Source organism: Bombus fervidus, chromosome 2 (assembly GCF_041682495.2).
Source record: "Bombus fervidus isolate BK054 chromosome 2, iyBomFerv1, whole genome shotgun sequence".
Lineage (NCBI taxonomy): Eukaryota > Metazoa > Arthropoda > Insecta > Hymenoptera > Apidae > Bombus > Bombus fervidus.
Genome location: NC_091518.1, coordinates 18,541,511 through 18,563,133, shown reverse-complemented (window position 1 = coordinate 18,563,133; position 21,623 = coordinate 18,541,511). Strand labels below are relative to the sequence as shown.

At 32.3% G+C, this 21,623-nt stretch overlaps 3 protein-coding genes across 4 annotated transcripts in view; 1 reads left to right on the top strand and 2 right to left on the bottom strand.

The window, feature by feature from the left end:
• Positions 1-544: 544 nt before the first annotated feature.
• Positions 545-10,603, bottom strand: LOC139992922 (sodium-dependent neutral amino acid transporter B(0)AT3). The gene is made up of 14 exons (XM_072014241.1): positions 10,515-10,603; positions 8,275-8,542; positions 7,814-8,012; positions 7,553-7,668; positions 7,370-7,477; positions 6,981-7,064; positions 6,743-6,904; positions 6,523-6,633; positions 5,986-6,187; positions 5,697-5,899; positions 5,399-5,600; positions 5,165-5,324; positions 4,812-5,075; positions 545-4,524 (listed from the first exon to the last, which is right to left on the bottom strand). The coding sequence occupies exons 2-14, from the start codon at positions 8,458-8,460 to the stop codon at positions 4,329-4,331; spliced, it is 2,193 nt and encodes a 730-aa protein (XP_071870342.1). The 5' UTR covers positions 8,461-8,542; positions 10,515-10,603; the 3' UTR covers positions 545-4,328.
• Positions 10,604-12,135: 1,532 nt separating this feature from the next.
• On the bottom strand, positions 12,136-13,492 carry LOC139992932 (uncharacterized). The gene is made up of 5 exons (XM_072014249.1): positions 13,263-13,492; positions 12,963-13,098; positions 12,559-12,716; positions 12,363-12,475; positions 12,136-12,290 (listed from the first exon to the last, which is right to left on the bottom strand). Exons 1-5 carry the CDS (start codon positions 13,406-13,408, stop codon positions 12,244-12,246), a joined length of 600 nt encoding a protein of 199 aa, XP_071870350.1. The 5' UTR covers positions 13,409-13,492; the 3' UTR covers positions 12,136-12,243.
• A 3,181-nt stretch (positions 13,493-16,673) lies between these two features.
• Positions 16,674-21,623, top strand: part of Lpcat (lysophosphatidylcholine acyltransferase) — a 25,729-nt gene continuing 20,779 nt past the window's right edge. For both annotated transcript variants that reach the window (XM_072021934.1, XM_072021933.1), the window contains exon 1: positions 16,674-17,160. In XM_072021934.1, coding sequence (XP_071878035.1) covers positions 17,035-17,160 — 126 coding nt within the window. In that variant the 5' untranslated portion in view covers positions 16,674-17,034. The remainder of the gene's footprint in view (positions 17,161-21,623) is intronic.

Sequence of the window (21,623 nt, the reverse complement as noted above, 5' to 3'; positions counted from 1 at the left end):
TGATCCATCGAAGCGATTTGATCACCGACATAAGAAGTACGTAAGCATTTCTTTTCTGTATTTTATGATAGCCTTTATGATTTACTGTATAATATTCTATTGTCTGCGGTATGTACTTAAATAATTTCTATTTCCTGTATTCTTAACATATTTCGTGCTCCAAAGATCGAATTTCGGCAGATGTTCGATATATAAACAAGAAATTACATAAAAATATTTATTTATAAATAAATTGCAACAGCATTGAACTTTTTCCGATATGGTTTCGTTTTGTACGAATTTCTTTGTATTTTATTTGTATAGTAATTTGAAGAATACTTTTATTTACTGAAGCAACGTTTTATGTCCTTAGTTTTAGTAATCAAACTGAAAAGATCTTGATATCAATTATAAAATAATACCTTGCGAACATTATTTTAAATGATATTTTATGTAAATTTTAAAATAATATTATATATTAATATTATCGATATAAATATATTATTCTGAATTTAAAACTAAATTCTATCTGTTAAAAAGTTAAGGAAATCGATATAATAAGAAATCCACATTTACGCCCAGTATTTATTTTAACATTCAACTGACAACAATATATATATGTACAGTTTTATATATGCGTAATATCAGTGTGTATATATTCATTATTCTTTATATATAATTATAACATTAGCTACCGTCCGTACCTGATCTTTATATCTTATTTATTATTGCGCAAGCTACATCGACATTGATTATCTGATACGATGTATCATTAAAACTTTAATATAACACGAATCATCCTCAAAATCTGACTTCACAGCTTACGCTCGTGTTTCTTCGACCGATATATCAACCTTTCTTTCACGCTTAAATTGTATTTTAAGTATGGATGGACACGACTTCCTTGTTATACACTTTGAAAACACAATGAGATATGTAGGAGAACGACGAAGGAAATTATCTAAAATTAAGATATTAAGATTAATAATCCATTCTGTTATCCTTGATTAAGCACATAATAGTTCATAATTATTATCGATACTTTTCATTGACCCTTTTCGTACACTCCACGAATATCGACATGAAACAACGTTCTTCACTTATCCTTGAATGCCATAAATCGATTTTAAACTACTCAAATCGGTGTAAAAGTGTACAAAGTGCGCTAAATAAATTATATTCTATTTTGTCTTGCTTTAAATTCTTATCTTTTAATTATTGTCTACTAATTACGTATTGTTTTGCTCAGGCAAATAATACTTACTGCATTTCGTATTTGTGTTATTTACTTAAGTTTATTTTATTATCGAGATCGATAGGTAGTAACACTTGCATTTACAACTAATCCGTGAAGATATTAACAATTACGGATTAACAATTAAACGATGTTAGCGCACTGTATACACCAACGCAGGCTCAAAATCTTGAGTAACAATACGAAGAAATAAAATTAATTCATGTGAATTATTGTCTGAGACTTGTATGTTTCATAGTTCGAGGCAATGCATACGAAACACATGATAGTGAAAGAAACATTTGTACTATTCATTGCAGGGGCGATTCATCATGTTTCACGCGGCAGCTCCTTGTCCCGCAAGTTATTGTCCATTTAGAGTTTAAAAGACACTTCAACAATTATTTACAATCGAACTATTCCATACGAATAATAATAATATAATATACGAATACAAGTAAATCACTAATCGATTCAGGAGCAACATAATTAATCCTCGGGACTGTTATTAAGTCGGTAACAGGACCTTAACAAGTATAATATAATATTATCAACGATTTTGTTTATATATATCATTTTGTATTAAATTCTCTTACATTATCGTAGTTTAGCACCTTTTTGAGGAAACAAAAGAAAAACTATGCGGATGTTAATATCTCGAAATCAAAAGTATATGTGGTTATTAGTTTATCGAATATAAAGGTTCGAGTTTCTTTTCTTTACCGATGATGGCAAACCTATTTCCGATACTGTGCGCGATTTCTACGATGAATTTCTTCTGTTTCAAGCTGTTTCATTAGAATGATAGTGAAACATGTGACAGTTCGTGATCAACAATTTGTCAAAAAGAGTTAAGACCATACCCAAAAGCGCGCATACAAAATAGAGAGATTCGAAGTACAAATAGACGCGATTAGAGCGTATCTCGCTACTGCTCTAGTCTCTGTTAATGAACGATTTTCTTATCGAAAGAATTGATACGTTTATCTTTTTCGTAAAATACCAATTTCGGAAATATTTCTGGATTTTAATGTTTACGATAGATTTGCATCGTTAGTTTTTGCCTTAAAGAGATCCTTTAAAGTGTAAAATTGATCTAAAAAGTATGCTATCTCGTTTGCATGTTACAAAGACGATTGGAATAAAGTAAACGATACCGCAACATATACAAAATACATCGTATATAGTACGTTAAGGAAATATATGAAAACGAAATTCTCTATTCCTTCGACCGATGCAGTAGCTCTCGATTTCATAGGCCTCGGTGAATGTGCAAGAAGTGCAGTGCATACGTTTATCTTATTGTCGAATTTTTTTAATCGATTAAAAGTTCCGATTAATCGAATCTCATTATTGTCATACGATTCCTCGTCAATATCGAGTCTTAAAAGATTTTCTTATTGTCCTTATACGTTAGAACGTTCGCCGACAAGATCGACGAACATACGCTAAAATCGCAACGAAATTTTCTCTCGCCTGATACGTCCTTTTGATATGCGATCCTCTTTTTTCTCTTTTCTATTCTTATCGGGGTACTTTCAACCCGATATACCAAACAAACATGCTGATCAATTCTCACTTGCCCTTCGAATTCTCGTTCTCTTTTCTCATGCTATACTTAGAAACAAAGTTTATAAATTCGAGACGTAAGATATGTATGTAAGGATACCGTTAAAGTAACTGATATTCGTTTAAGAGGGCTACGATGGAATATTAATTATTCGAATGCAGCACGCTTGATCACACCTTCGGAAAGGTTTTTTCTTGATATGATTGTTGATCTGATTGCTTTTTCTGTTTCTTTCGAACTTTCATCGTAAATTTTGCAATGAAATATAGATGTCACCTTCGTAATATAACTTTCATGTAATATTAGTACGCAATGGTAAGAGCTTAACGGAGAATCAATCAGCGAAGTAGCGCTGTTTCATACCTTCACCAAAAACGAGAATAAAAGCAATACAATTCGGGAACGTCCCCTTCTTCACGCCCATTGGACGGTTCCTACTCTAATCTTAGGTCTCACATTATTTAAAATTTGCTAAGCGGTAAAAGTTTTCTCGAGTCTAATTTTAATATTATCCTAGTTATATTATGATCTGTAACCTGTTGCAGAGATTCAACTTGTCTTTTAAGAATGTATATTGTAAATACTAAAATGACGCGTTACATGCTAAATAGTCCGGATATACGATATATCTCTTAAATTATTGCAAAACATATGGTTTAATTTATGAAATTTTATTCGATAGGATTCCTACCATTTTGATAATTGTTCTATTTTCCTTTCTTTCTTTCTAGAAAACGATTGAAATACTTTGTTATATCTAATTTAAAATGATTTTTTATTCGCTGTATATACTATGAATAGATATATTTTCTTTTTTCTTTTAATTATCGCGCAATGTGTAAAAAACAAAATTTTATCTTTTTGATATATCGAATATAATAATCGAATTAAATAATGGAATTTAATAGATCTAATGATAGTATACGTATCGATAGATGTATCGTATATCAGCATCACCAAAGAAACTGTAAGTTTATATTAAAAACAGAACTTGCAGTTTCTTATTAATGTTTATCCTTATTCGCTTTGTATTCGCTTCCCCATATTGGAAATTACTTATTGAAAATGTTAAACGCTTCTACTTTACCTTCTCAATTAATATTGACATTCGCACGTACCGCTAAATGATTCAGAGACTCGAGAATCAGCGGAAAGACACGTCTAAAAACGAAGAGCAATTAATTGCGCTTTAATCGTCATATTAAATCCGTACTTTCGAATTTCTCCCTTATTCAAACGTGTTTTATAATATATCTTCTAAAAGAAGTTCATCATAACACCGCAATGTAAATGTAAATCGAATTATATAAACGTCATTTCCAGATTAATTGACACGATGTACCCTTCTAAAGATTCTCGAAATTAAATTAAATGATGTCAAGTGTTAAATTTAAATTGAGACGAAGAATGATAATCATAACACCTGGTTACGCTTAAATTAATTTTCAACGATGCAAACCTCGATACAAAGTTAAGAAATGCTGTTTCTCTGTCTATGAACCATTTAAACACGTGTTAATCCAACATATACAAGGATAACCATTCCTAGGTGAGATCCTCGTCGTCATCGCTGGGGCCACCAGTTGGGCAACAAAGACCCTCTGAGCCATCGCTTCTTATACAGAATAACAAAGTTTCAGCAGGTGTAACTTCGTGTGGTACGATTCCGTGAAATTCTTTCAGATCGGCTGCAGGGAACCACGCTTTCTCGTTATCCTCGATTATGAGTATTCCGAAAAGTCTAAATTGAGAAATGAATGACAAAAAATTGTGAGAAATTAGTCTTTGACTATAGGTCGCACGTTCTTAGGAGAGAATCGAAATTTTGTTCCATTATCATGATCTAAATATCTCTAACTGTAAAAATCTTTAACAAAAAAAAACACATATCGTTGAAGGAAATAGCATTCTATGGCACGATTTAATAAATAGAATCATCGAGTAATTTGTTTGCAATAATAGAAAAATACGAAGTTTATAGTTAGCGGTTCATAATAAAAAAAAGTTGAAAAAATACGAGAACATCACCTGCAAATAGCAACTGTGGGAATCCAAAGAACAGAAGCGAGAATGAGGATACCGATGAGAACCAAGGCCCAAACCGGCCACTCGTGTTTCTCCGTAATACCTTTGCTGGCAACCCAGGCTGGATAACCACTTCCATCGACAATGATTTCCACGATCGAGGCAACTAAAATGCTCAACATAGCTAACGGGCTGAGATATTTCCAACAGATTAGCCAATAAAGGCCTGGACGGCTGCCAGTCATTAGCTCGATATCATCGGCGAATCTATCAACGAAATAACGCCAACAATCTAAATGACTTTACAGATAATATCGATGAAAGACATTACTAATATTTTGGATATTATTATATACCTTTTCAAACCATATACATATGACACCGCGATACATTCAAAGAAGGCGATAATCAACAGAGGAAAGTTTCCACTGAAATTATCGAATAATACGAACACGTAGCTACCAGCACCGTGAGCAAAGGCCATTGAAATCATGCAGCAAACCAAGCAAATACCTCCTATATTGAAAATGATTAACTTTAGTCACGTTTAACTATTTTAATGAGTAGCTAATTTTTTAATAATCGCTCACCTGTGAGAATTTCTTTTCGCAAATTTGGAAACAATTTCATGTCCACGATACTTGTAACGACTCCCTCGAGAGTGCCGAATTGAGAGTCGATTCCCAATGTGAATAACATAAGGAAGAATAATATGGACCAGAATTGTGCTCCAGGAAATTGATTAATCGCTTCCGTGAAGATGATAAACGCTAAACCTGTGCCAGATGCTGACTGAAATGATCATTAGAAAAAGATTAAGCTTCTAAAACAATTAAAGATAAATTCTGTGATAGTAGAATTAGGCTGATCGTCATTATTATAACTTACATTATCCAACTCTTTCTCGAGATCACATTCGGGTAATTCTGGCATGATTAAATTATCCAGCGTTCCATTCCCTGTAGTAATATTCAAAAGTGTACCGGTTGCTGGTATTTCATCCGGTATTTTATCTATCTGGCCAAAAACATTCATGAGCGTCGTGTTCCTTTCCATTAAACAATGTTCATAAACCATAGTAGCTTTGAAACCTATATTTCAACAAATACACATACATACGTATTTAATATATCCTTTTTTGTATTTATTATTTAAAAATCAGTAGAAAAATAATTACCAATAATAGAAAACACAACAATCCCGGCAAACATCGAAGTGAAACAATTCGTTAAACTGACCATGATAGCGTCTCGATAGCAATTGTTATTCACGGGATTGTAAGAAGAGAACGCTATTAAACCACCAAATGCCAAACCGAGGGAAAAGAATATCTGAGTGCCCGCTTCTAGCCAGACTACCGGGTCAGTTAATTTCCACCACTAAACAAATTATTTTATTATTGAAATTAATAATAATAATTAATATTCATCTACTATAATACTAACACATATTATAATATGAAGATTAAAAATGGGAACTAATGAAGATTAACATGATAAATTTATATCTGTCGATGTTCTAATTTTTATGTTACCTGATGACTAAAATGAAATACTTTAATATGACACAATTGGAAAAGGAATCATTTGTTAGGTCCGAAGGTATAAATCTTGTTATGTACTATAAATGTGCTATAAAATGTATCTCATTATCATATTTTCCCCTTGTGGTTTTCATATTAATATTATTATTGATAAAAATCGAAAAATCATACCTTTGGAGTGAAAAGATGACGTAAGCCATCAGACATCCCTGTTAAAGTGACGCCACGGAAGAAGAATATGATCAAAACGATATATGGAAATGTGGCTGTCACGTACACGACCTATAAAAGATATTTCGATTTATAAAATTGTTTAAAAAATAGATCGTATAATCCTACACATAATTACATAAAATCATGCATTCAAAGTTTGAATACTTTAAAGGAATACCTTCCCTGAAGACGCGATTCCCTTGATCATGCACATATAGACGAGAATCCAAGCGATCACCAATGCCAGAGCAATTTTCCAATTAAATATTTCTGGGGTATTGATATCTTCGGAGATTGCCAATGTCGTTCGATACCAGAAGTACTGCGTGGGACTGCTAACCTGAGAAGCAATCACTGGTTGTAGCGCAATTATCCCGATTAAGCACGGAGGCATTAATTAATTCGATCAATCGTACCACACACTCCGGTTCAGGCGCATATGATCCGTTTTGGAAATATACGTTAGGACACTCTGCCCATGGTAGCTGTGATTGAAAACTCTAGAGAGGAGATGATTTATTCGTTAATTTATTTATTAGCAATATTTAGATATAAGTACTAAAAATGTTAGCATACGAGTTGACATATCTACAGCTGCCAGAAGTATTCGGCCATAGTGTGATTCTATTTTAGTCTAAATTATGCATTAATAAAATCTTCTTTTCACAAATGTTTTATGTTATCCCAACGATATAATAAAATTACGCTTTGATTGGGAATTTTTGGCAACCGTTATAGAAGTATCAAGAATTATAGATTAGCAATTTTTTAGCGAGCAACTATTTGAAAATGAACGAATACTTGCTTGAACGAAGTAAAAGAGGCACCAGGCGATAATAGTATTGTAATACAGAGCTACGTTGAAAGATACTACAGCACTGCTTACGCCGATACCAGCCATATATGGAGAAACCTGTTAGAGAGTATGATGTATCGTAAGCGTAAGTTTATTTTGACGGATGCAAGTTATACATTTTTCAACAATCACCTGATTCCATACACCGATAGCACCTTTTCGTAATCTCTGGCCAATTGCCAATTCCAGATAAAATATAGGGATACCCTCGATGGCCAGCATTACAAAGTAAGGGATTAAGAATGCACCTGTTTTGGATGGTTCGAACAAAGAGAAAACAGTGAATTTTAAATATTTAGAATTTCTATAATAAAATAACTCGTTAATCATTTTAGAGCCCTGCCAATTTTTAAAAATATGTTTTTTTTTTACATTATAAAACAATCAACGCACCTCCACCATTTTTTTGCGCGAGATATGGAAATCTCCATACGTTCCCAAGCCCTACTGCGTACCCCACGGTTGCTAATAGAAACGTAAGCTTACTATCCCAGTTTTCTCTTTCATCTTCCCCCGCTTCTGGTCGGAAAATCGGTTTTCCTTCATTACTTCCAAGCTTGCTACCCCCGCCCTCATTCCCCGTTTTGTTGTTCTGTAATGACAAATAATAACCAGATTACTTATTTCAGTTAATAACAGATGTTCTCTACAGTAGGTTTATGTACACGTAACAAACGTTTTTTAGTCATAAATTAACAAATACAAATAATTAAATTTAAAAGCAATTTAAATTACTTGTTTAACTTTCAAGTTCTATTTTTTTTTTTTTTTTTTTTTTTGTCAGTCATCCTTCTGTCGTGACGTACTATTTTTATAATAATATTTTTCAAATTATTATTGCTTGACATTATTACCTTCGTGTTAGGACTGGAGTCCTCAAAGGCTGCGTTCGTGGCCCCGTAATTGGCAGTGGTGTTAGCCTTTCTATTGTCCACCACTAATCTTCCTCTCATTTCCTTCATTTCGAGTTTGTCGACGCTTTTTTGGGGCTTCAAGTCGCGCGAACTTTGCCGCCGGACGAGGTGGGCCGTGTTCGCCATTCTTTCTGTGTATTGTGCGACCACGGTTTTCTTTTCTTCGAAAAATCAAACAAAAATACCACACGCGCCTATGGACTCCATCCTGTTGGAATTAAAATGTCTATTATATTTTATATACGTATAAATATTAATTACTATTATACTTATGGAGGAATGTCTGTGATCTTGGAAAAAGAGCAGCAAGTGTGAAAGGTATAAAGGTTCGAAGATTTAAATAACAATAGAAGGTTGGAAGAAAAAGAAAGAGAAAAGCAGAAAAGTATAACTTTTGCTACGTATTCATAAACATGAATGAATTTGTAAATACAAACGTAGTAAATTTTAGTCACTTAATAAATGCAAATTTCGGCGAAAAAATTAAACATAGTATTCGTGTTCGAGATATTTAATTTTAGTACATAGATAAATAGAAATGCAAACTATAATTATTCAGCTTTTATTTAATTTAGTAGTTTTCAATTTTATTACGCTAATATCGAGTTCAATTAATAATTAATTGACAGCTAATAAGATATTAAATTCTTTTGTTCTTTAAAAATGTTTGTATACCATAAAATTCAATATCCTGTGTTTCAACGGTACTAACGAAATAAAATGCCAATATTGTTCGTCGGAAAGGTTCTATTACAGCATCTTATTTTACATTAATTATGAAAAAATCATAAAGGAAGGAAATGAATACATTTCTGGAATTAAAATTAGGCTCGTTTCAGAAAGAATTATTGAATTACTCTTCGTTCCACGCGCGTTCACAGTTCTCGGTTCCGTTTTATGGTGTTAACAAGTACAAGCAAGGACTACGACTAGTACAGCCTTTTACAGTCCCATTTGTAAGAACACGCTCCATAAACTCGACACATTACATTTGGAACCTCTAGTTATTTCACTCGTTCACTGATCATAGTTTTTGATAAAATATTTGTTGAAAATCAAAATGTGGCTTAGAACATTCAACACGTTATTTAAATGTCCAATTATAGTTTTTCATTAAATATATTCATTGATTTTACATATTTATTGATTTATTAATCATTTTTAAAAACGTCTATTTTTTCCAACAATTGAAATAATAAACAAGAATAATTACTCTATATTCAGCAAATTCATATGATTATGTAACATAGATATTACATGTAAATTCTAATATGGTCGCGAGGATTTAAAGTAAACAATAGATAAGGGAGAGCAAGTGATGTGTAAAGGATCGTACGCGATTTCCCCGTTTACTAATTTGAACGCTCTCTACGCTGTGAGAAAAGCACTTGATGGAAAATGTCTTAATAATTCTACTCAAAGAACTGGCACACGTCGTTTTTTTCATCGATAGGACAGTTAGTTAGGAGGGAGAGATGTTTGCCTTGCGACTTTACTACGGCCCTGACCTCGTATACAAGGAAACTTAACAGTCAATTACGAGTCACTAAATATTCTGCAAGTATGATTACATCGAGAACGCTTGCTTTGAAAAAATGCGATTGAAAATGTTTACTTCCATGTTGGTTGTGATATACCAACGATCGAATATCGTTACAGTTTTCCAACCGAACGATTTACGCTAATTTGATGAATAAAAATTTACTCGGCAAAGAAAATGACATTAAGACGAATCATTTCCATACAACTTCCTTCGCTTTTGTTTAATAAAAATCAAGTGAAACCTAATCATTTCTTTAAAATATTTTCGATAACATGTTGGGCGGCAATTTTACACGAGTGACATGCACTATAACTATCGTTCCCATTGACGTCATGAACGCACTAGTCAAGTGACATTTTTCGTCCTACGTAATATTCCCAATTAAAAACGTCTGTGAGAAACATCTTCCAAATATTTCATTCAACGAAACTTATTGATACGAACGTAATTTGACGTGCTTTCATTCAAAAGTCCGGAGAGAAAGAAATGAAATAAATACGATTCAACCCTGTTGTTTTCACAAAATAATCTCACGTAACAACAACGTAATACTATCTATATCGGCTTCATACAAAATTATTAGCAAACAAAATTGTGCCATTTAGTCAGAAAATAACATTGCAAGCTCGTCACTAACCTGTTGGGGTGAAATAAAGAAAAGCGCGAGGGCCTCCTTATGGTTCGAGGAGCAGTGAGCTACTGTGGCACCCTCTACTACGATGGTAACTTTTGAAATCACGATATTCAACAGAATCAATAGCAAGCGCCGGCGCCCCAGTGCGTCCGTGTCCTACAGACCGGAATATGCGTGAGCCCCTTTTGTCAGGAGATTGGTCGATGATCGGCAAACCGATCGTAGGAATGTGGCGAGTAACCAATGTCATCGTAACTAATATTTGTCGTTGATCAAAGGGCTAAAATGCAAACGTAATACGACACGAGACGATGACTGATATTACAATCGTTTAGTTTGAAATATTACGGAAAAATGGAATTCTTTTTTACAAAATTCCGCACGTATAGACATGTATATGTGTGATTTTGATAAATGCATTTTACAATTAATGCATTATCTTGCATACTTTTAAGTAATTCGTCATTAAAAATTAACGAATAAGAGGATTTTTTAAAGAGGAACTTTTAAAAAGGATTCTAAATACTTAGGAACGCATAATAATTTTATTAAGTTGGAAAAGTTCGTGACAGGTGAGTAGTTTATAATAGACTTTACAGATTAAACGTATCGAATGCATAGGATTTTGTCTGGGTAGGTAATTACATTGGAAATTCCGGTAGAAGATTAAATAAAAGCATTTGACCTTTACAAAAACTGAATCGATAATAAGTAACACGAATTCTACTATTCTATATATACGTATGTAGAAGAAAGTGTCCAAGTGTGACATGTCTAACAGAAAAAAGTCGTGAATTACGTAATTATTATTTTTTCTGTTGTGGACTTTACTTCATCTCGCGAAGGAATTATGTTTCGCTAAGTGGTTGTTTTCTCCAATTACCAGTTGCTCGTATGGATAAGTTGCTTATGGATAAGCAATGCGAAGAGGGTAAACCTCAGCGACAGTAATGGAATTATCGTTAATATTGTTTCAAGCTAACGCTCATTTCGATTAAACAGCACGCTTTACTTCCGATAGACAGCGAAACGGCTTTGTATTTGCTAGTTGGGACAAGGAACAGTCAAATTCTGCTTATATCATGTCAGAATGTTTGTTAATATAAAAAAGAATATCAAACCTTCCATGTCAGATCCTTTTTTATGAAATGAATTTAAATTCACATACATATTGGTATAGTAAATAGAACAAAAAGTTAGCAAAGTTTTAATTGAAATTTCACTTCAGTAACATATCAGACATCGTGAATCATTAGTTCACGCAAGAAAAGTTGTGGTATCTTTTTATTGCTGTCACCTGCAGACAAAAGAAGTTTATACATATGTTCGTCGTTTCAGTAGATAAACTTGCTTTTAGTCAGACAAGTAGAACACGCCGTGCAGTCTGTGAGTGTTAACTTATATAACACGTTATACTACTTGCAATATCTATTTCACTGTGGATTTCATAATCCGCAGGCAATTAGTTTTCATTATTTTGTATGAATTAAGTTTTCATGTATTGGTTTTGTGAAGTATACAAATATAAAGAAACATATTTGCGAATTCACTCGGCATACCTATGGTTTGCTGTGCAGAGGAACTTTTTGAATTTCAGGAAGATGAATTCATTGAAGAAATAATATAAATACAGATATTTTTATTTATTTTAATTATATATAAAATATTGCAGGCTCTAAAAATATTTGCTTCTAAAAATTTATGGTAGTTATACGCAATAAAAAAAAAATTTCTAACTTAAAGACTCTTTTATTAAGAATTGCGTGAAATATAGTATACCTGTAATAAATAATGCAAATTAACGACAAAATTGCTAATCAATTAAAATGCTAATTAAAGCCAGGCACTTACGTTCGATCTGCGCTCTTTTAAATCGGTCCTCGACAAAAGACTTCGTTAAATTTTCAATCGTATCTTCATCTTTGTAATTGAATTGTTTCATATTTCTATTGATCAGAAGATATCTAAAGATCTTATAAATTAAGAAAAATGTACACATAGATACAGTAAAATTAAAATCTGAGAAATATTTCCAATTAAAAGATACAATTCATGGTAGTAATTGAAAGCTTTAATAGCCCATTCTAAGAGCAAATTTAATCGTGGTCTATAGGGTGTTCCATTAATTAATTCCTTCATTGTTCCTTCGTCTTGCGAAACCTTGCTTCGTGCATCTTCCAGATTGTTTAAACGATTTTTTAAATCCTAAAGTAACATTTTCAATAATTCTATCACATCATCGATTAATTAATTTTTTAGTTTGACATAATTATCTCTACATATTTTTATATGCGATATTATGTAACAGTTTCTGGAGAAATTAATCTTTTTATATAAATGATAGTGTACTATCTTCAATTCTTTGTAATCAATAAGAGAAGAAGAATTAATTAAGGTTATATGTATAAGAAACAAGTAAGATATGAATGTAGAGATGAAAATTTTATTTACTTGTTTAATATTATGGAATCGCGATAAAATGTTGAACAGCAATGTCATTTCATTGTCGATCCCCATAAGAATTTTAAAAATCAATCTTTCGCGTAGCTCATCTATTTTACAGAGTTCTGCATCATCAACCTCGTCGCTGTAACAGAACGACATCTGATGGTAAATCAATGAAATTTCTACTTCTCTGAAATATCGATGTAGCTCGGAATTATGTGTTGAGTTTCTACTCTAGCTACTGTATGCGCATAACGTCTGAACCAGTGATAAAATTCATGACAAAAAATAGAAAGTTAACGTTACCTTATGACGAGTCGGAGTTGCTCTGATTGATTTCTCAACGCGTGTAGAGGCCGTTTAGCTTCCTCGGATAATTCATTCCACTTGCAATCTACTTTCTCTAACTGTGAGAAATAATTTATCAAACATTTATGTACTTCCTTTGCCATGCCGTTTATAGGTTATTAAACAACTTCGGACATGTCCTAATAGCTTCTGGTAGAAGAAACAGAGAGCGCTGATTCACACTAATGTTATCACCGCGAAGAAAATTTTGTATTGATGTATCCACTGTGTTATAAATACAAAATTCGCAACACAGATAGATTAAACCAATCCAAAATTTGCTATCATTATATTAAATAATAATTGGACATATAAAGATATTGTTTAAGTAATTATATTTTTACAAATCCTGATTTACACAATTTCTTACTTCATATGTAAGCGTTGTTGCACCTATCAATACACTTCAGTGAAGCAAATTATTATAGAAGACGATTAACGGACAATGAAACATTTTTTATTAAATATGTAACTGTAATTGACCATCACGGTTAAGTTATGCAATTAATGCAATTGTTTGTTTCATTTTATGAATCGAATTATTTCTGTAGATATAATATATTACATTATCGTATTAATAAAAGATAAAATAATTTTAAGCTGTGACGGAAATTTAGATATTTATACTCGAAGTATTTAAATATAATTATTTAGATAAAAAGGATTTGATTACTGGTTAGTCGCGGCATTGATAGTACTGTCATTGACGATTTGAGATCTCTTTCACAAAGTTCGTAAAACTGATCTTTTGTGTAAACTCATTCATTCATACAGAAGCACAGCTTACATGGAACAGAGAGAAACAAGAACCTTTTTTCCGTTTAATTGTGCTTAAAATAGAGCGAAGCACAACCAATGTACCTGAAATATACATACATATATAAATACAAAAACATCGATATTAAATTACAGAAAATATAAAAATAGTGTTAAATAAATACAGAAAATTTATTATATTTATAAATACAGAATTAATTTATTATATTTATCTTTTATTTACCTATGTATAATTTACTTAACTACATTGATAATAATAAATATATCTATGAAATATTCAATTATTGTTAAATAATATTTCAGATTACTTAGTTTAGTTTAGAATAAGTTAGTAGTCTTTGAAAGATTGGTTTATCGTTGTGCCTTGAACTGGAACAAAATTTTTTATTTACACGATTATGAGAGTATAACTTCCTCGTTCTATAGAACGTTCTATATCATTAATGTTTAAAGTTTCGATACCTTGAGAACCAAGGTATGGAAAAACTTTCGATTTATAAACTACACTTTAAATCGTATCTGTTTCCTTCGTCTTTGTTCTTTTATTGATCATTCTTACAATTGGGTTTACTATAGTATCTTAGTGGCAGTAATTTTCATTTCACAAAAAGTAATTACAAACTTTAACAATTGACACACTTAAAAATTATATATTTAACACCGTTATTAAAAATTAAATTACCTACATATAAAATTTAAAAGAATATTTTTTTAATTCTAAATAAGAGCATTATACGCAGAATTTATTAACATTGACAAAATTATAAAAACATATACGATCGTTTTTAATATCGAAAATATTATAGCTGCCATTAGGTTCCAGAATTTTTCATAAAATGCTAATTTTATTGGGCAACTATTATAGTCCATGTATTTCATGTACTAGATACCAAGTAAGTTAATTAGACGTTAATTTCTGATAGTTCTTCTAGCTGAATTGGTCAGAAATCACTCGTTAAGTCCGTCAAAAATTACTTCCCCGATTCTGTGAATTTCTCATAACCATGAACGTCGAATACAATTTTAGATCCTTACCTAATTTTAAAACTTTTTAGATATTTAATTTAACACAGCTACTTATTTGTTTAAGAAATATACTATTTAATTCAAAGGAGCAAGTATTAAAATTTATTCTCTATCATGATTATTTCCTTTCCTAGATTATACTTCTAACACTTTTAAACGAAATGTTTGATTAAAAATTTTGACACTAACATACGCTTACATTTTTTAATTTATAACATAATCTTTTTTTTTTTATACGTTGGGGAAATCCTCATGAACACCCCGCCGCTCTTCTAGAAAGCGGCGGGATAATGTCGGACCGACTAAAATCTCACGGTGGTCCGCCTGACGCCCAACAGAGGTGCCCCGGGACCTCTTTCGAATTACTACCGAAGCACTCTTGCGTCTTTTCCCATTCTAGAGGAGTCGTTCCTAGGCTAATTCGGGCATTGCGAGGGACCAGCCCTCTCAACGCCATTCTCCGGGCTGTTGTGCAAGTCCGAGAAAATCCCAGAACTTTCACGGCGTGTCGACCCCTTTGGCGCAGAACCCTACAAGGGTGAGTCTTATCCTCTCCCGCTCTGTCGGTGGTCTACGAAAATTACTCAATTAAAAAACACCAATTTTGATTAACTTTTTACAGAATGATGATACCATTAATAGATGCAAGACATTTTTTTAGTAGGATGATTCAGTTTACAGGAGTGACAAAAATCATCAAAGTTCATTGTAACTCTATAAAGTCCTCATATCCTGGAAATTACTTTAGATAAAAAAATCCAAGCGTTTTCAGAAAAATGTACTTTTTAGAGAAATTAAACTACATCAATAGTTTTTTTTGCAAAAGTCATACATGATTACAGATTTTGTACTTTCATTGAACTTCTTGCCCCTTGAAAGCGAATTATGGATGCGAAAAAATATTACTTGGATTTGTTTAAAAACTGCCTATAAAAAATATATAATATGTAACAGTATTTGTAAATAAATAATTCCTCCTCGTAAAATTTAAGTGCAGGATTTGAATGTGTATTCAGGATCCGCAAGATTTTTGAACCCGGCCCCGCAAAAAGTCACGCCGTCCCTGTTTGATTCCTTTAAATGTCTTACAATTAATAAAGTGATGTTTTATTATGAGATTTCTCATTCACGTAGTAATATACAGTAAAAAACATAAAAAAGCGTTAAATATCATACAGTTTTATACAAAATATTCAAAATTAAATGATGCAGCATATAAATTCACTACATTTCTAATTTTTACTTTTAATTTCAATTTAGAAAAAAGAATAATATAAAATTATTCGCCTCAAAAAAAAAGAAGATTATTTTTTAAAAGTAAACTTATCTTAAGTGAAGTAAGCTCTTCAGAAACCTAAACGTAGAAAAGGGAAGGGCACCTGGGAACGAAGATAGCGGTCCTGACTCGGCTTCTTCCTGTCACTTCGCTTTCACAGGGGCAGTCTGACGGAGATACCCGAAGGAACTTTCGACTAGGCGGCAAGATGCGCACGCATCCAACAGTATCCCCCATGCATTCGGTGGGGTTCGGTAATGGTCGGAGAGTATTTGGCCGGTTCGTTCCGTCGAGTCGACCGCGAGCACAGTAGATCGTCGACCGACAACCCCTTCGCGTATGATCATGTCTCGCCACGGCTGATTAAGAGCTCCCTTCTTTTTTCTTCGTCATTTTTTTTTACCTATCTGTCTCGGCTCGTACCTCATTACAAACAGTGTCAAGAAGTTCGAGCATATTGCCGGAAAGTCTCGCACCTACCGATACATATCGACGTTTCGCGGCTTGCAGTGTGTGACACGTCAGGCTACTAAGCCGCGTTTATTGTCTTGTTATCCCTCCGTATAAATCTTTCTTCAATCCTCTGTCTCTTTCGTATCCTCTGCCTCTCTCTCTCTCTTTTTCTGTTCGTGACCACTCGGAAGAAAGAATATGGATGAGGCGAACGGAAAAATGCGGAGCAAGCACGAGGACGTGGATACTGCGTCCCTCAGCGCTGACATCCTGAACCCCTTCGTGCACCGTCTCGAGCTCGACACAACCTACGACAAACTCAAGGTCAGTAGTTCTTCGAATCTTTCTGCACGCGAAAATGCTCCATGGAATCGATGTTCACGCGTCGGACCCGAATGTTTCAAGGGGTTGTCAAGGGCGGGGCGGGGAATTTACGATCGTTCCAACAACGTTTACGTTCGCCACTTTTCGGCTACCACTCTATACTTTCTATGTTACACATGCCGGTCTATGTACAGATGAACTTAGACAACTACCATCTGGCTCGTAAAAATAGATCGAATTTTTTCTGAAGCGACGTAACTTTACGTCACGAATACATCATCAAATGTTCGATCTCAAGTGTTTTTCTCATTCGGGAGCCATCGCGTCGCGAACAGTTACGTAAAGTTCGAATCGTTGTTGCGACGTAATGATCGGTTTCCGATTGGGGGCGAAATTTGACGATCGAATCATCTGGTTACACATGGACCGCATAACGTTACTTGTTGTGTTAACGAAAATGTATTCTCATGATATTTTATTTTAACAACGTTAATGAGCCATTATCGAATGTAGGTATTGAACATCCGATGAATATATAATTTTCGGCAGAAATGCTCGTATTTCGTATTAATCTCTAATATAAGTTCTCATGAACGCCTTTTATACATATATAGTATTATCTGTTGTGTTATAAGCCTTATCTGAATTAAAGTCGATCTTTTAAAGATCTTGTTTTGAACTCGAAAATATATATAGATAAAATGTATAGATGATTTTGATTAATTTAATGTAGATGAATTATTGACATTAAATGAAGAAATCAGTTAATTTTAATTGACTGAATATAAATAATAACGTACATGATTTGATTTAGAAAAAGTAAATGTCGTAAAAGATAAGATTCAAAGATATTGTTTCCTTTTATGATAGCGAAGACTAACTGCAAAAACTGTTTAAAGCTTTTCGCGTTTACGTGCACACGGTTTTGACACCTTGACATTATCGAGTTATCGACATTTTCTAGCTGTTCCTGTCATTTGAAGTGATACAACTTCACTATGAATGTGATCGAATTTTTCAACCTCAAATACACTACGATTCATCTAAATCAGCTTACGAGCTATTGAACTTCCCTCACCACAAATATTTTAGCTAAGCAAAAATAGATTAAAATGTAAATTCCTCTTCAAATCGATATCAAATTGTGTGAAATACCTGTGAATAATATTTATATTATTTTATATGGACCTATTGTACGATTCGTCAAACGTTAATGACGAATCAATGATTTCATCGATCGTTTATACGATCGCTCGATATACATTCACTGTAACAATGAAATGTTTCTTCTCTGATACACATTGACAAATATTACAAAATACCATCTTTTTCAACTGTTATGCATTTTAATATCATAATCAGTAATAACAAAAACCATTGAGCGATTTCACTTTCCTGAAAGGAAATTAATTTTTCGGCAGACTTTTATTGAGAAAAATCGAACAATGAATTAGAATAGAATTTAATGTAAAGATTATTGCTCCTCTTATTTCTTCCGCTACCGTTTCGTAACTCGATCTACCTCCTTAATACAATTTTTTGGTAATAGAAAGGCTAATTGGAAAAGTAATATAAATACATTTTTTCAACTATGTAAGTGCATAAAATGAGATAAAATTTGTTGTTACGTAGGAAAGAAACGATACAAATGTTTCTCATGACGATAGTAACACTTATTTCATCAACGTTTAAATATTTTTTAACATACAAAACTTTTTCTATAAAAATATAGCTTGAAGATTTTATTACTTACGTACCATTTTTTCCATTGAGTTATATGTATAATGATTGAAGATCATAACTAAATTCAATTAAATTAATTAAAATCTATTTAAAAAAACCGAAAAGCAATTTAATCCTAAGTAATCCATTATCAACGAAATGCTTACAATTCCTTCCAAGTGTTACATTCTGTTTTAAGAGTAAAAATCTTTTTTGAATACCAAAAGTAAATCGTAGATATTCTTCTGCGAATTAATTATGTTTATAGGGACATAATTAAAAATATCGAACACAAATATAGAATTATTTCATCTAATAAATATTATGAGTAAACCGCGAATTTTTATGATTTCATGGAAAATTTAAGAATGCAAAAATGAATATGTCGCGCATAATATACAAGAATATATCTATAAAATATTTAAAGTAGAATACCTATTATAATTAATATTCAGCCAATAAAACAGATACTGTTTAATACTATGGATATTATATAAATATATTTTTGCATATTATCTGTACTCTTGAATTTCTATGTATAAAAATATGTAAACGTATAAAAATCAGCTATTTAATCGAAAGATTTTATGGCTTCCGGCCAGGGATTCTCAAAAATTCGTCTGACGTAGTAATTAACACGCATGTTCACTATCTTACAGCAACCCGTGCAGACGCATAACTTAAACGCACCATGAGATGCACTTTTTTGAATAGAAGAGACTCAGAAAGCGTGCTGCATCGCATTTGATGCGGGCATCACTGCCTCTACATTGTGGACCGTATATATCACGCAATCGTCAGAGATGAAACAAGTTAAAAGATCGCGTTCTCTTTATTCCACGACTCTTTTAGTTTCGTTTCTTATTCGCTTTTTAAACCTGTCGAGCATCGGGATTTCACTACGTGTTTAAAAACCGTTTTGTACCACGTACAAAGTCTGAGATTTTTTCTTTTTACTGCCTTTTCCTTTTATGTGAAATAGATGACCGGATGATAATAAAAATAATTGTTTTAAAAAGTTGCTCTATCGTAGGTTTATCGTAGTAGTGAAAAATATTTTGTAAAAGATGGAGAAACAAATGAAGATACGGATAAGTTACAGATAGGTTGAATTTGGATTCTAATTGACAGATGATCTTCTTACTCGACGACTATAGCATAGGCAAAGTGCACTGATTAGACAAGTAAGTTTGTTTATAAATAGAATCCTATCATATGATGAAATGATGAACATTTATTTCTTAAAGATATTATTAGTGGAGCTATAATTATACTATAGCCATAACGTTAATATTAGACACATAAGTTAATATTGTATTAACATTAAATATGACGCTATATTATAGGCACACGTTAATCTGTTCATGCCAACTAAAATTATAATTAACACTATGTTTCTATATATTTTTTCAAGATCAAACATTATGTATTTTCACATTTCATGATAAACAACCGAGTTGTTGTCACATAAATTATTTCAAAAATGTCTTGTCAAAAAATATATCACATTTTTTTTTTATTTATCATTATAATCCTTGCCTTTTGGCTTAAGATAGCTTCTATTGAACATTGATAATAAAATCTATATAATTATCTATAAAATAATCTTCGTTAATAATTCTTAATAATATTGACGTCTTTTAACCGTTATTCTTTCGCTAGGATAACAAAAAAACTACATTAATAATAAGCACTAATACAAAAATATCATTAATATATGCCATTTAAGTCTACGATAGAAAAGAAATAACATTAGTATAAAGAAAAGGGAACATCGTAAAAAGGAAATGGAAGTATATGTAGGTCAAGCAAAATTATAATTAACGATATATTCCTTTATATCTTTCCGATATAGTATAAAATGTATACAATTCCACATTTTATAAACTACCGTGCCAAATTATGAGTTTTCTTAAATTTAGTGTGAAATACAATTTTCTATAATTTATGGGTAAACCATTACCAAAGGAAGATTTATCAAATTAGTCACATTGCTACGCGTATTATCTGTATATTATCCTATATACTTAGGAATATAAGAAAAGCATGATGCAGATACATATTGTAACAATTTTAACGGCATCATTCGGTCTTATCCACTAGGGTAGGTACCGTTAAATTTGATGCGTGCATTAAGCGAAATTGCATCGCACAGATGGTTCGATGAATAACCATATATATCGTGAAAGAAGCATTTCGTTGCTCTGTCATAATCTAATAACAAAAGAGATGCGATGATGAACATATGGTTAAAAAGAAAAATTCTATGGTAGCTAGATATAAAAAAGAAGATCCGATAATAAGTACATGTATCATAGGCGATAAATAGTATATACTAGATACATTGTTGTTTTACGTATATAACATTGTAGGTGTAAGTTGCTTGATTTTCTAATTTTCTTATTTTGTATTCACAAACATAAAACATATTTTAGAATTTTACAAGAAACAAAGCTTCTACTTGCCATTTCTATTGCAACACTCCTTTTCTAAATGTTGTTCCTTTCTTTAAGTGATAGATTAGGATGTAATATTTTTAACGTAATATCTTCGTTCTTGACACCATTTTAATTCTCGCACAAATAACGGCTGTGCGCACGAATCGAACTTTCCCCGTTTGAGCTGGACACATCGGAACCAGCGGAACTTGAAATAACGTAGTATTATAAAGGAATTATAATAAAAGTCACTTTTGTTCAATAGTGCGAATTTCAATAAGTTGTGACCCCGTACAAGAGACT

Excerpts from the sequence above, each read along its gene's own strand:
- LOC139992932 (XM_072014249.1), bottom strand. The coding sequence starts at position 13,408 with ATGGCAAAGGAAGTACATAAATGTTTGATAAATTATTTCTCACAGTTA. Across the intron at positions 13,099-13,262 it reads CAACTCCGACTCGTCATAAG|CGACGAGGTTGATGATGCAG; the intron begins GTAACGTTAACT and ends GTTCTGTTACAG. Across the intron at positions 12,291-12,362 it reads TAAAAGAGCGCAGATCGAAC|GTATACTATATTTCACGCAA; the intron begins GTAAGTGCCTGG and ends TATTTATTACAG.
- LOC139992922 (XM_072014241.1), bottom strand. The coding sequence starts at position 8,460 with ATGGCGAACACGGCCCACCTCGTCCGGCGGCAAAGTTCGCGCGACTTG. Across the intron at positions 7,669-7,813 it reads CGCGCAAAAAAATGGTGGAG|GTGCATTCTTAATCCCTTAC; the intron begins GTGCGTTGATTG and ends CATCCAAAACAG. Across the intron at positions 6,634-6,742 it reads GAATCGCGTCTTCAGGGAAG|GTCGTGTACGTGACAGCCAC; the intron begins GTATTCCTTTAA and ends TATCTTTTATAG.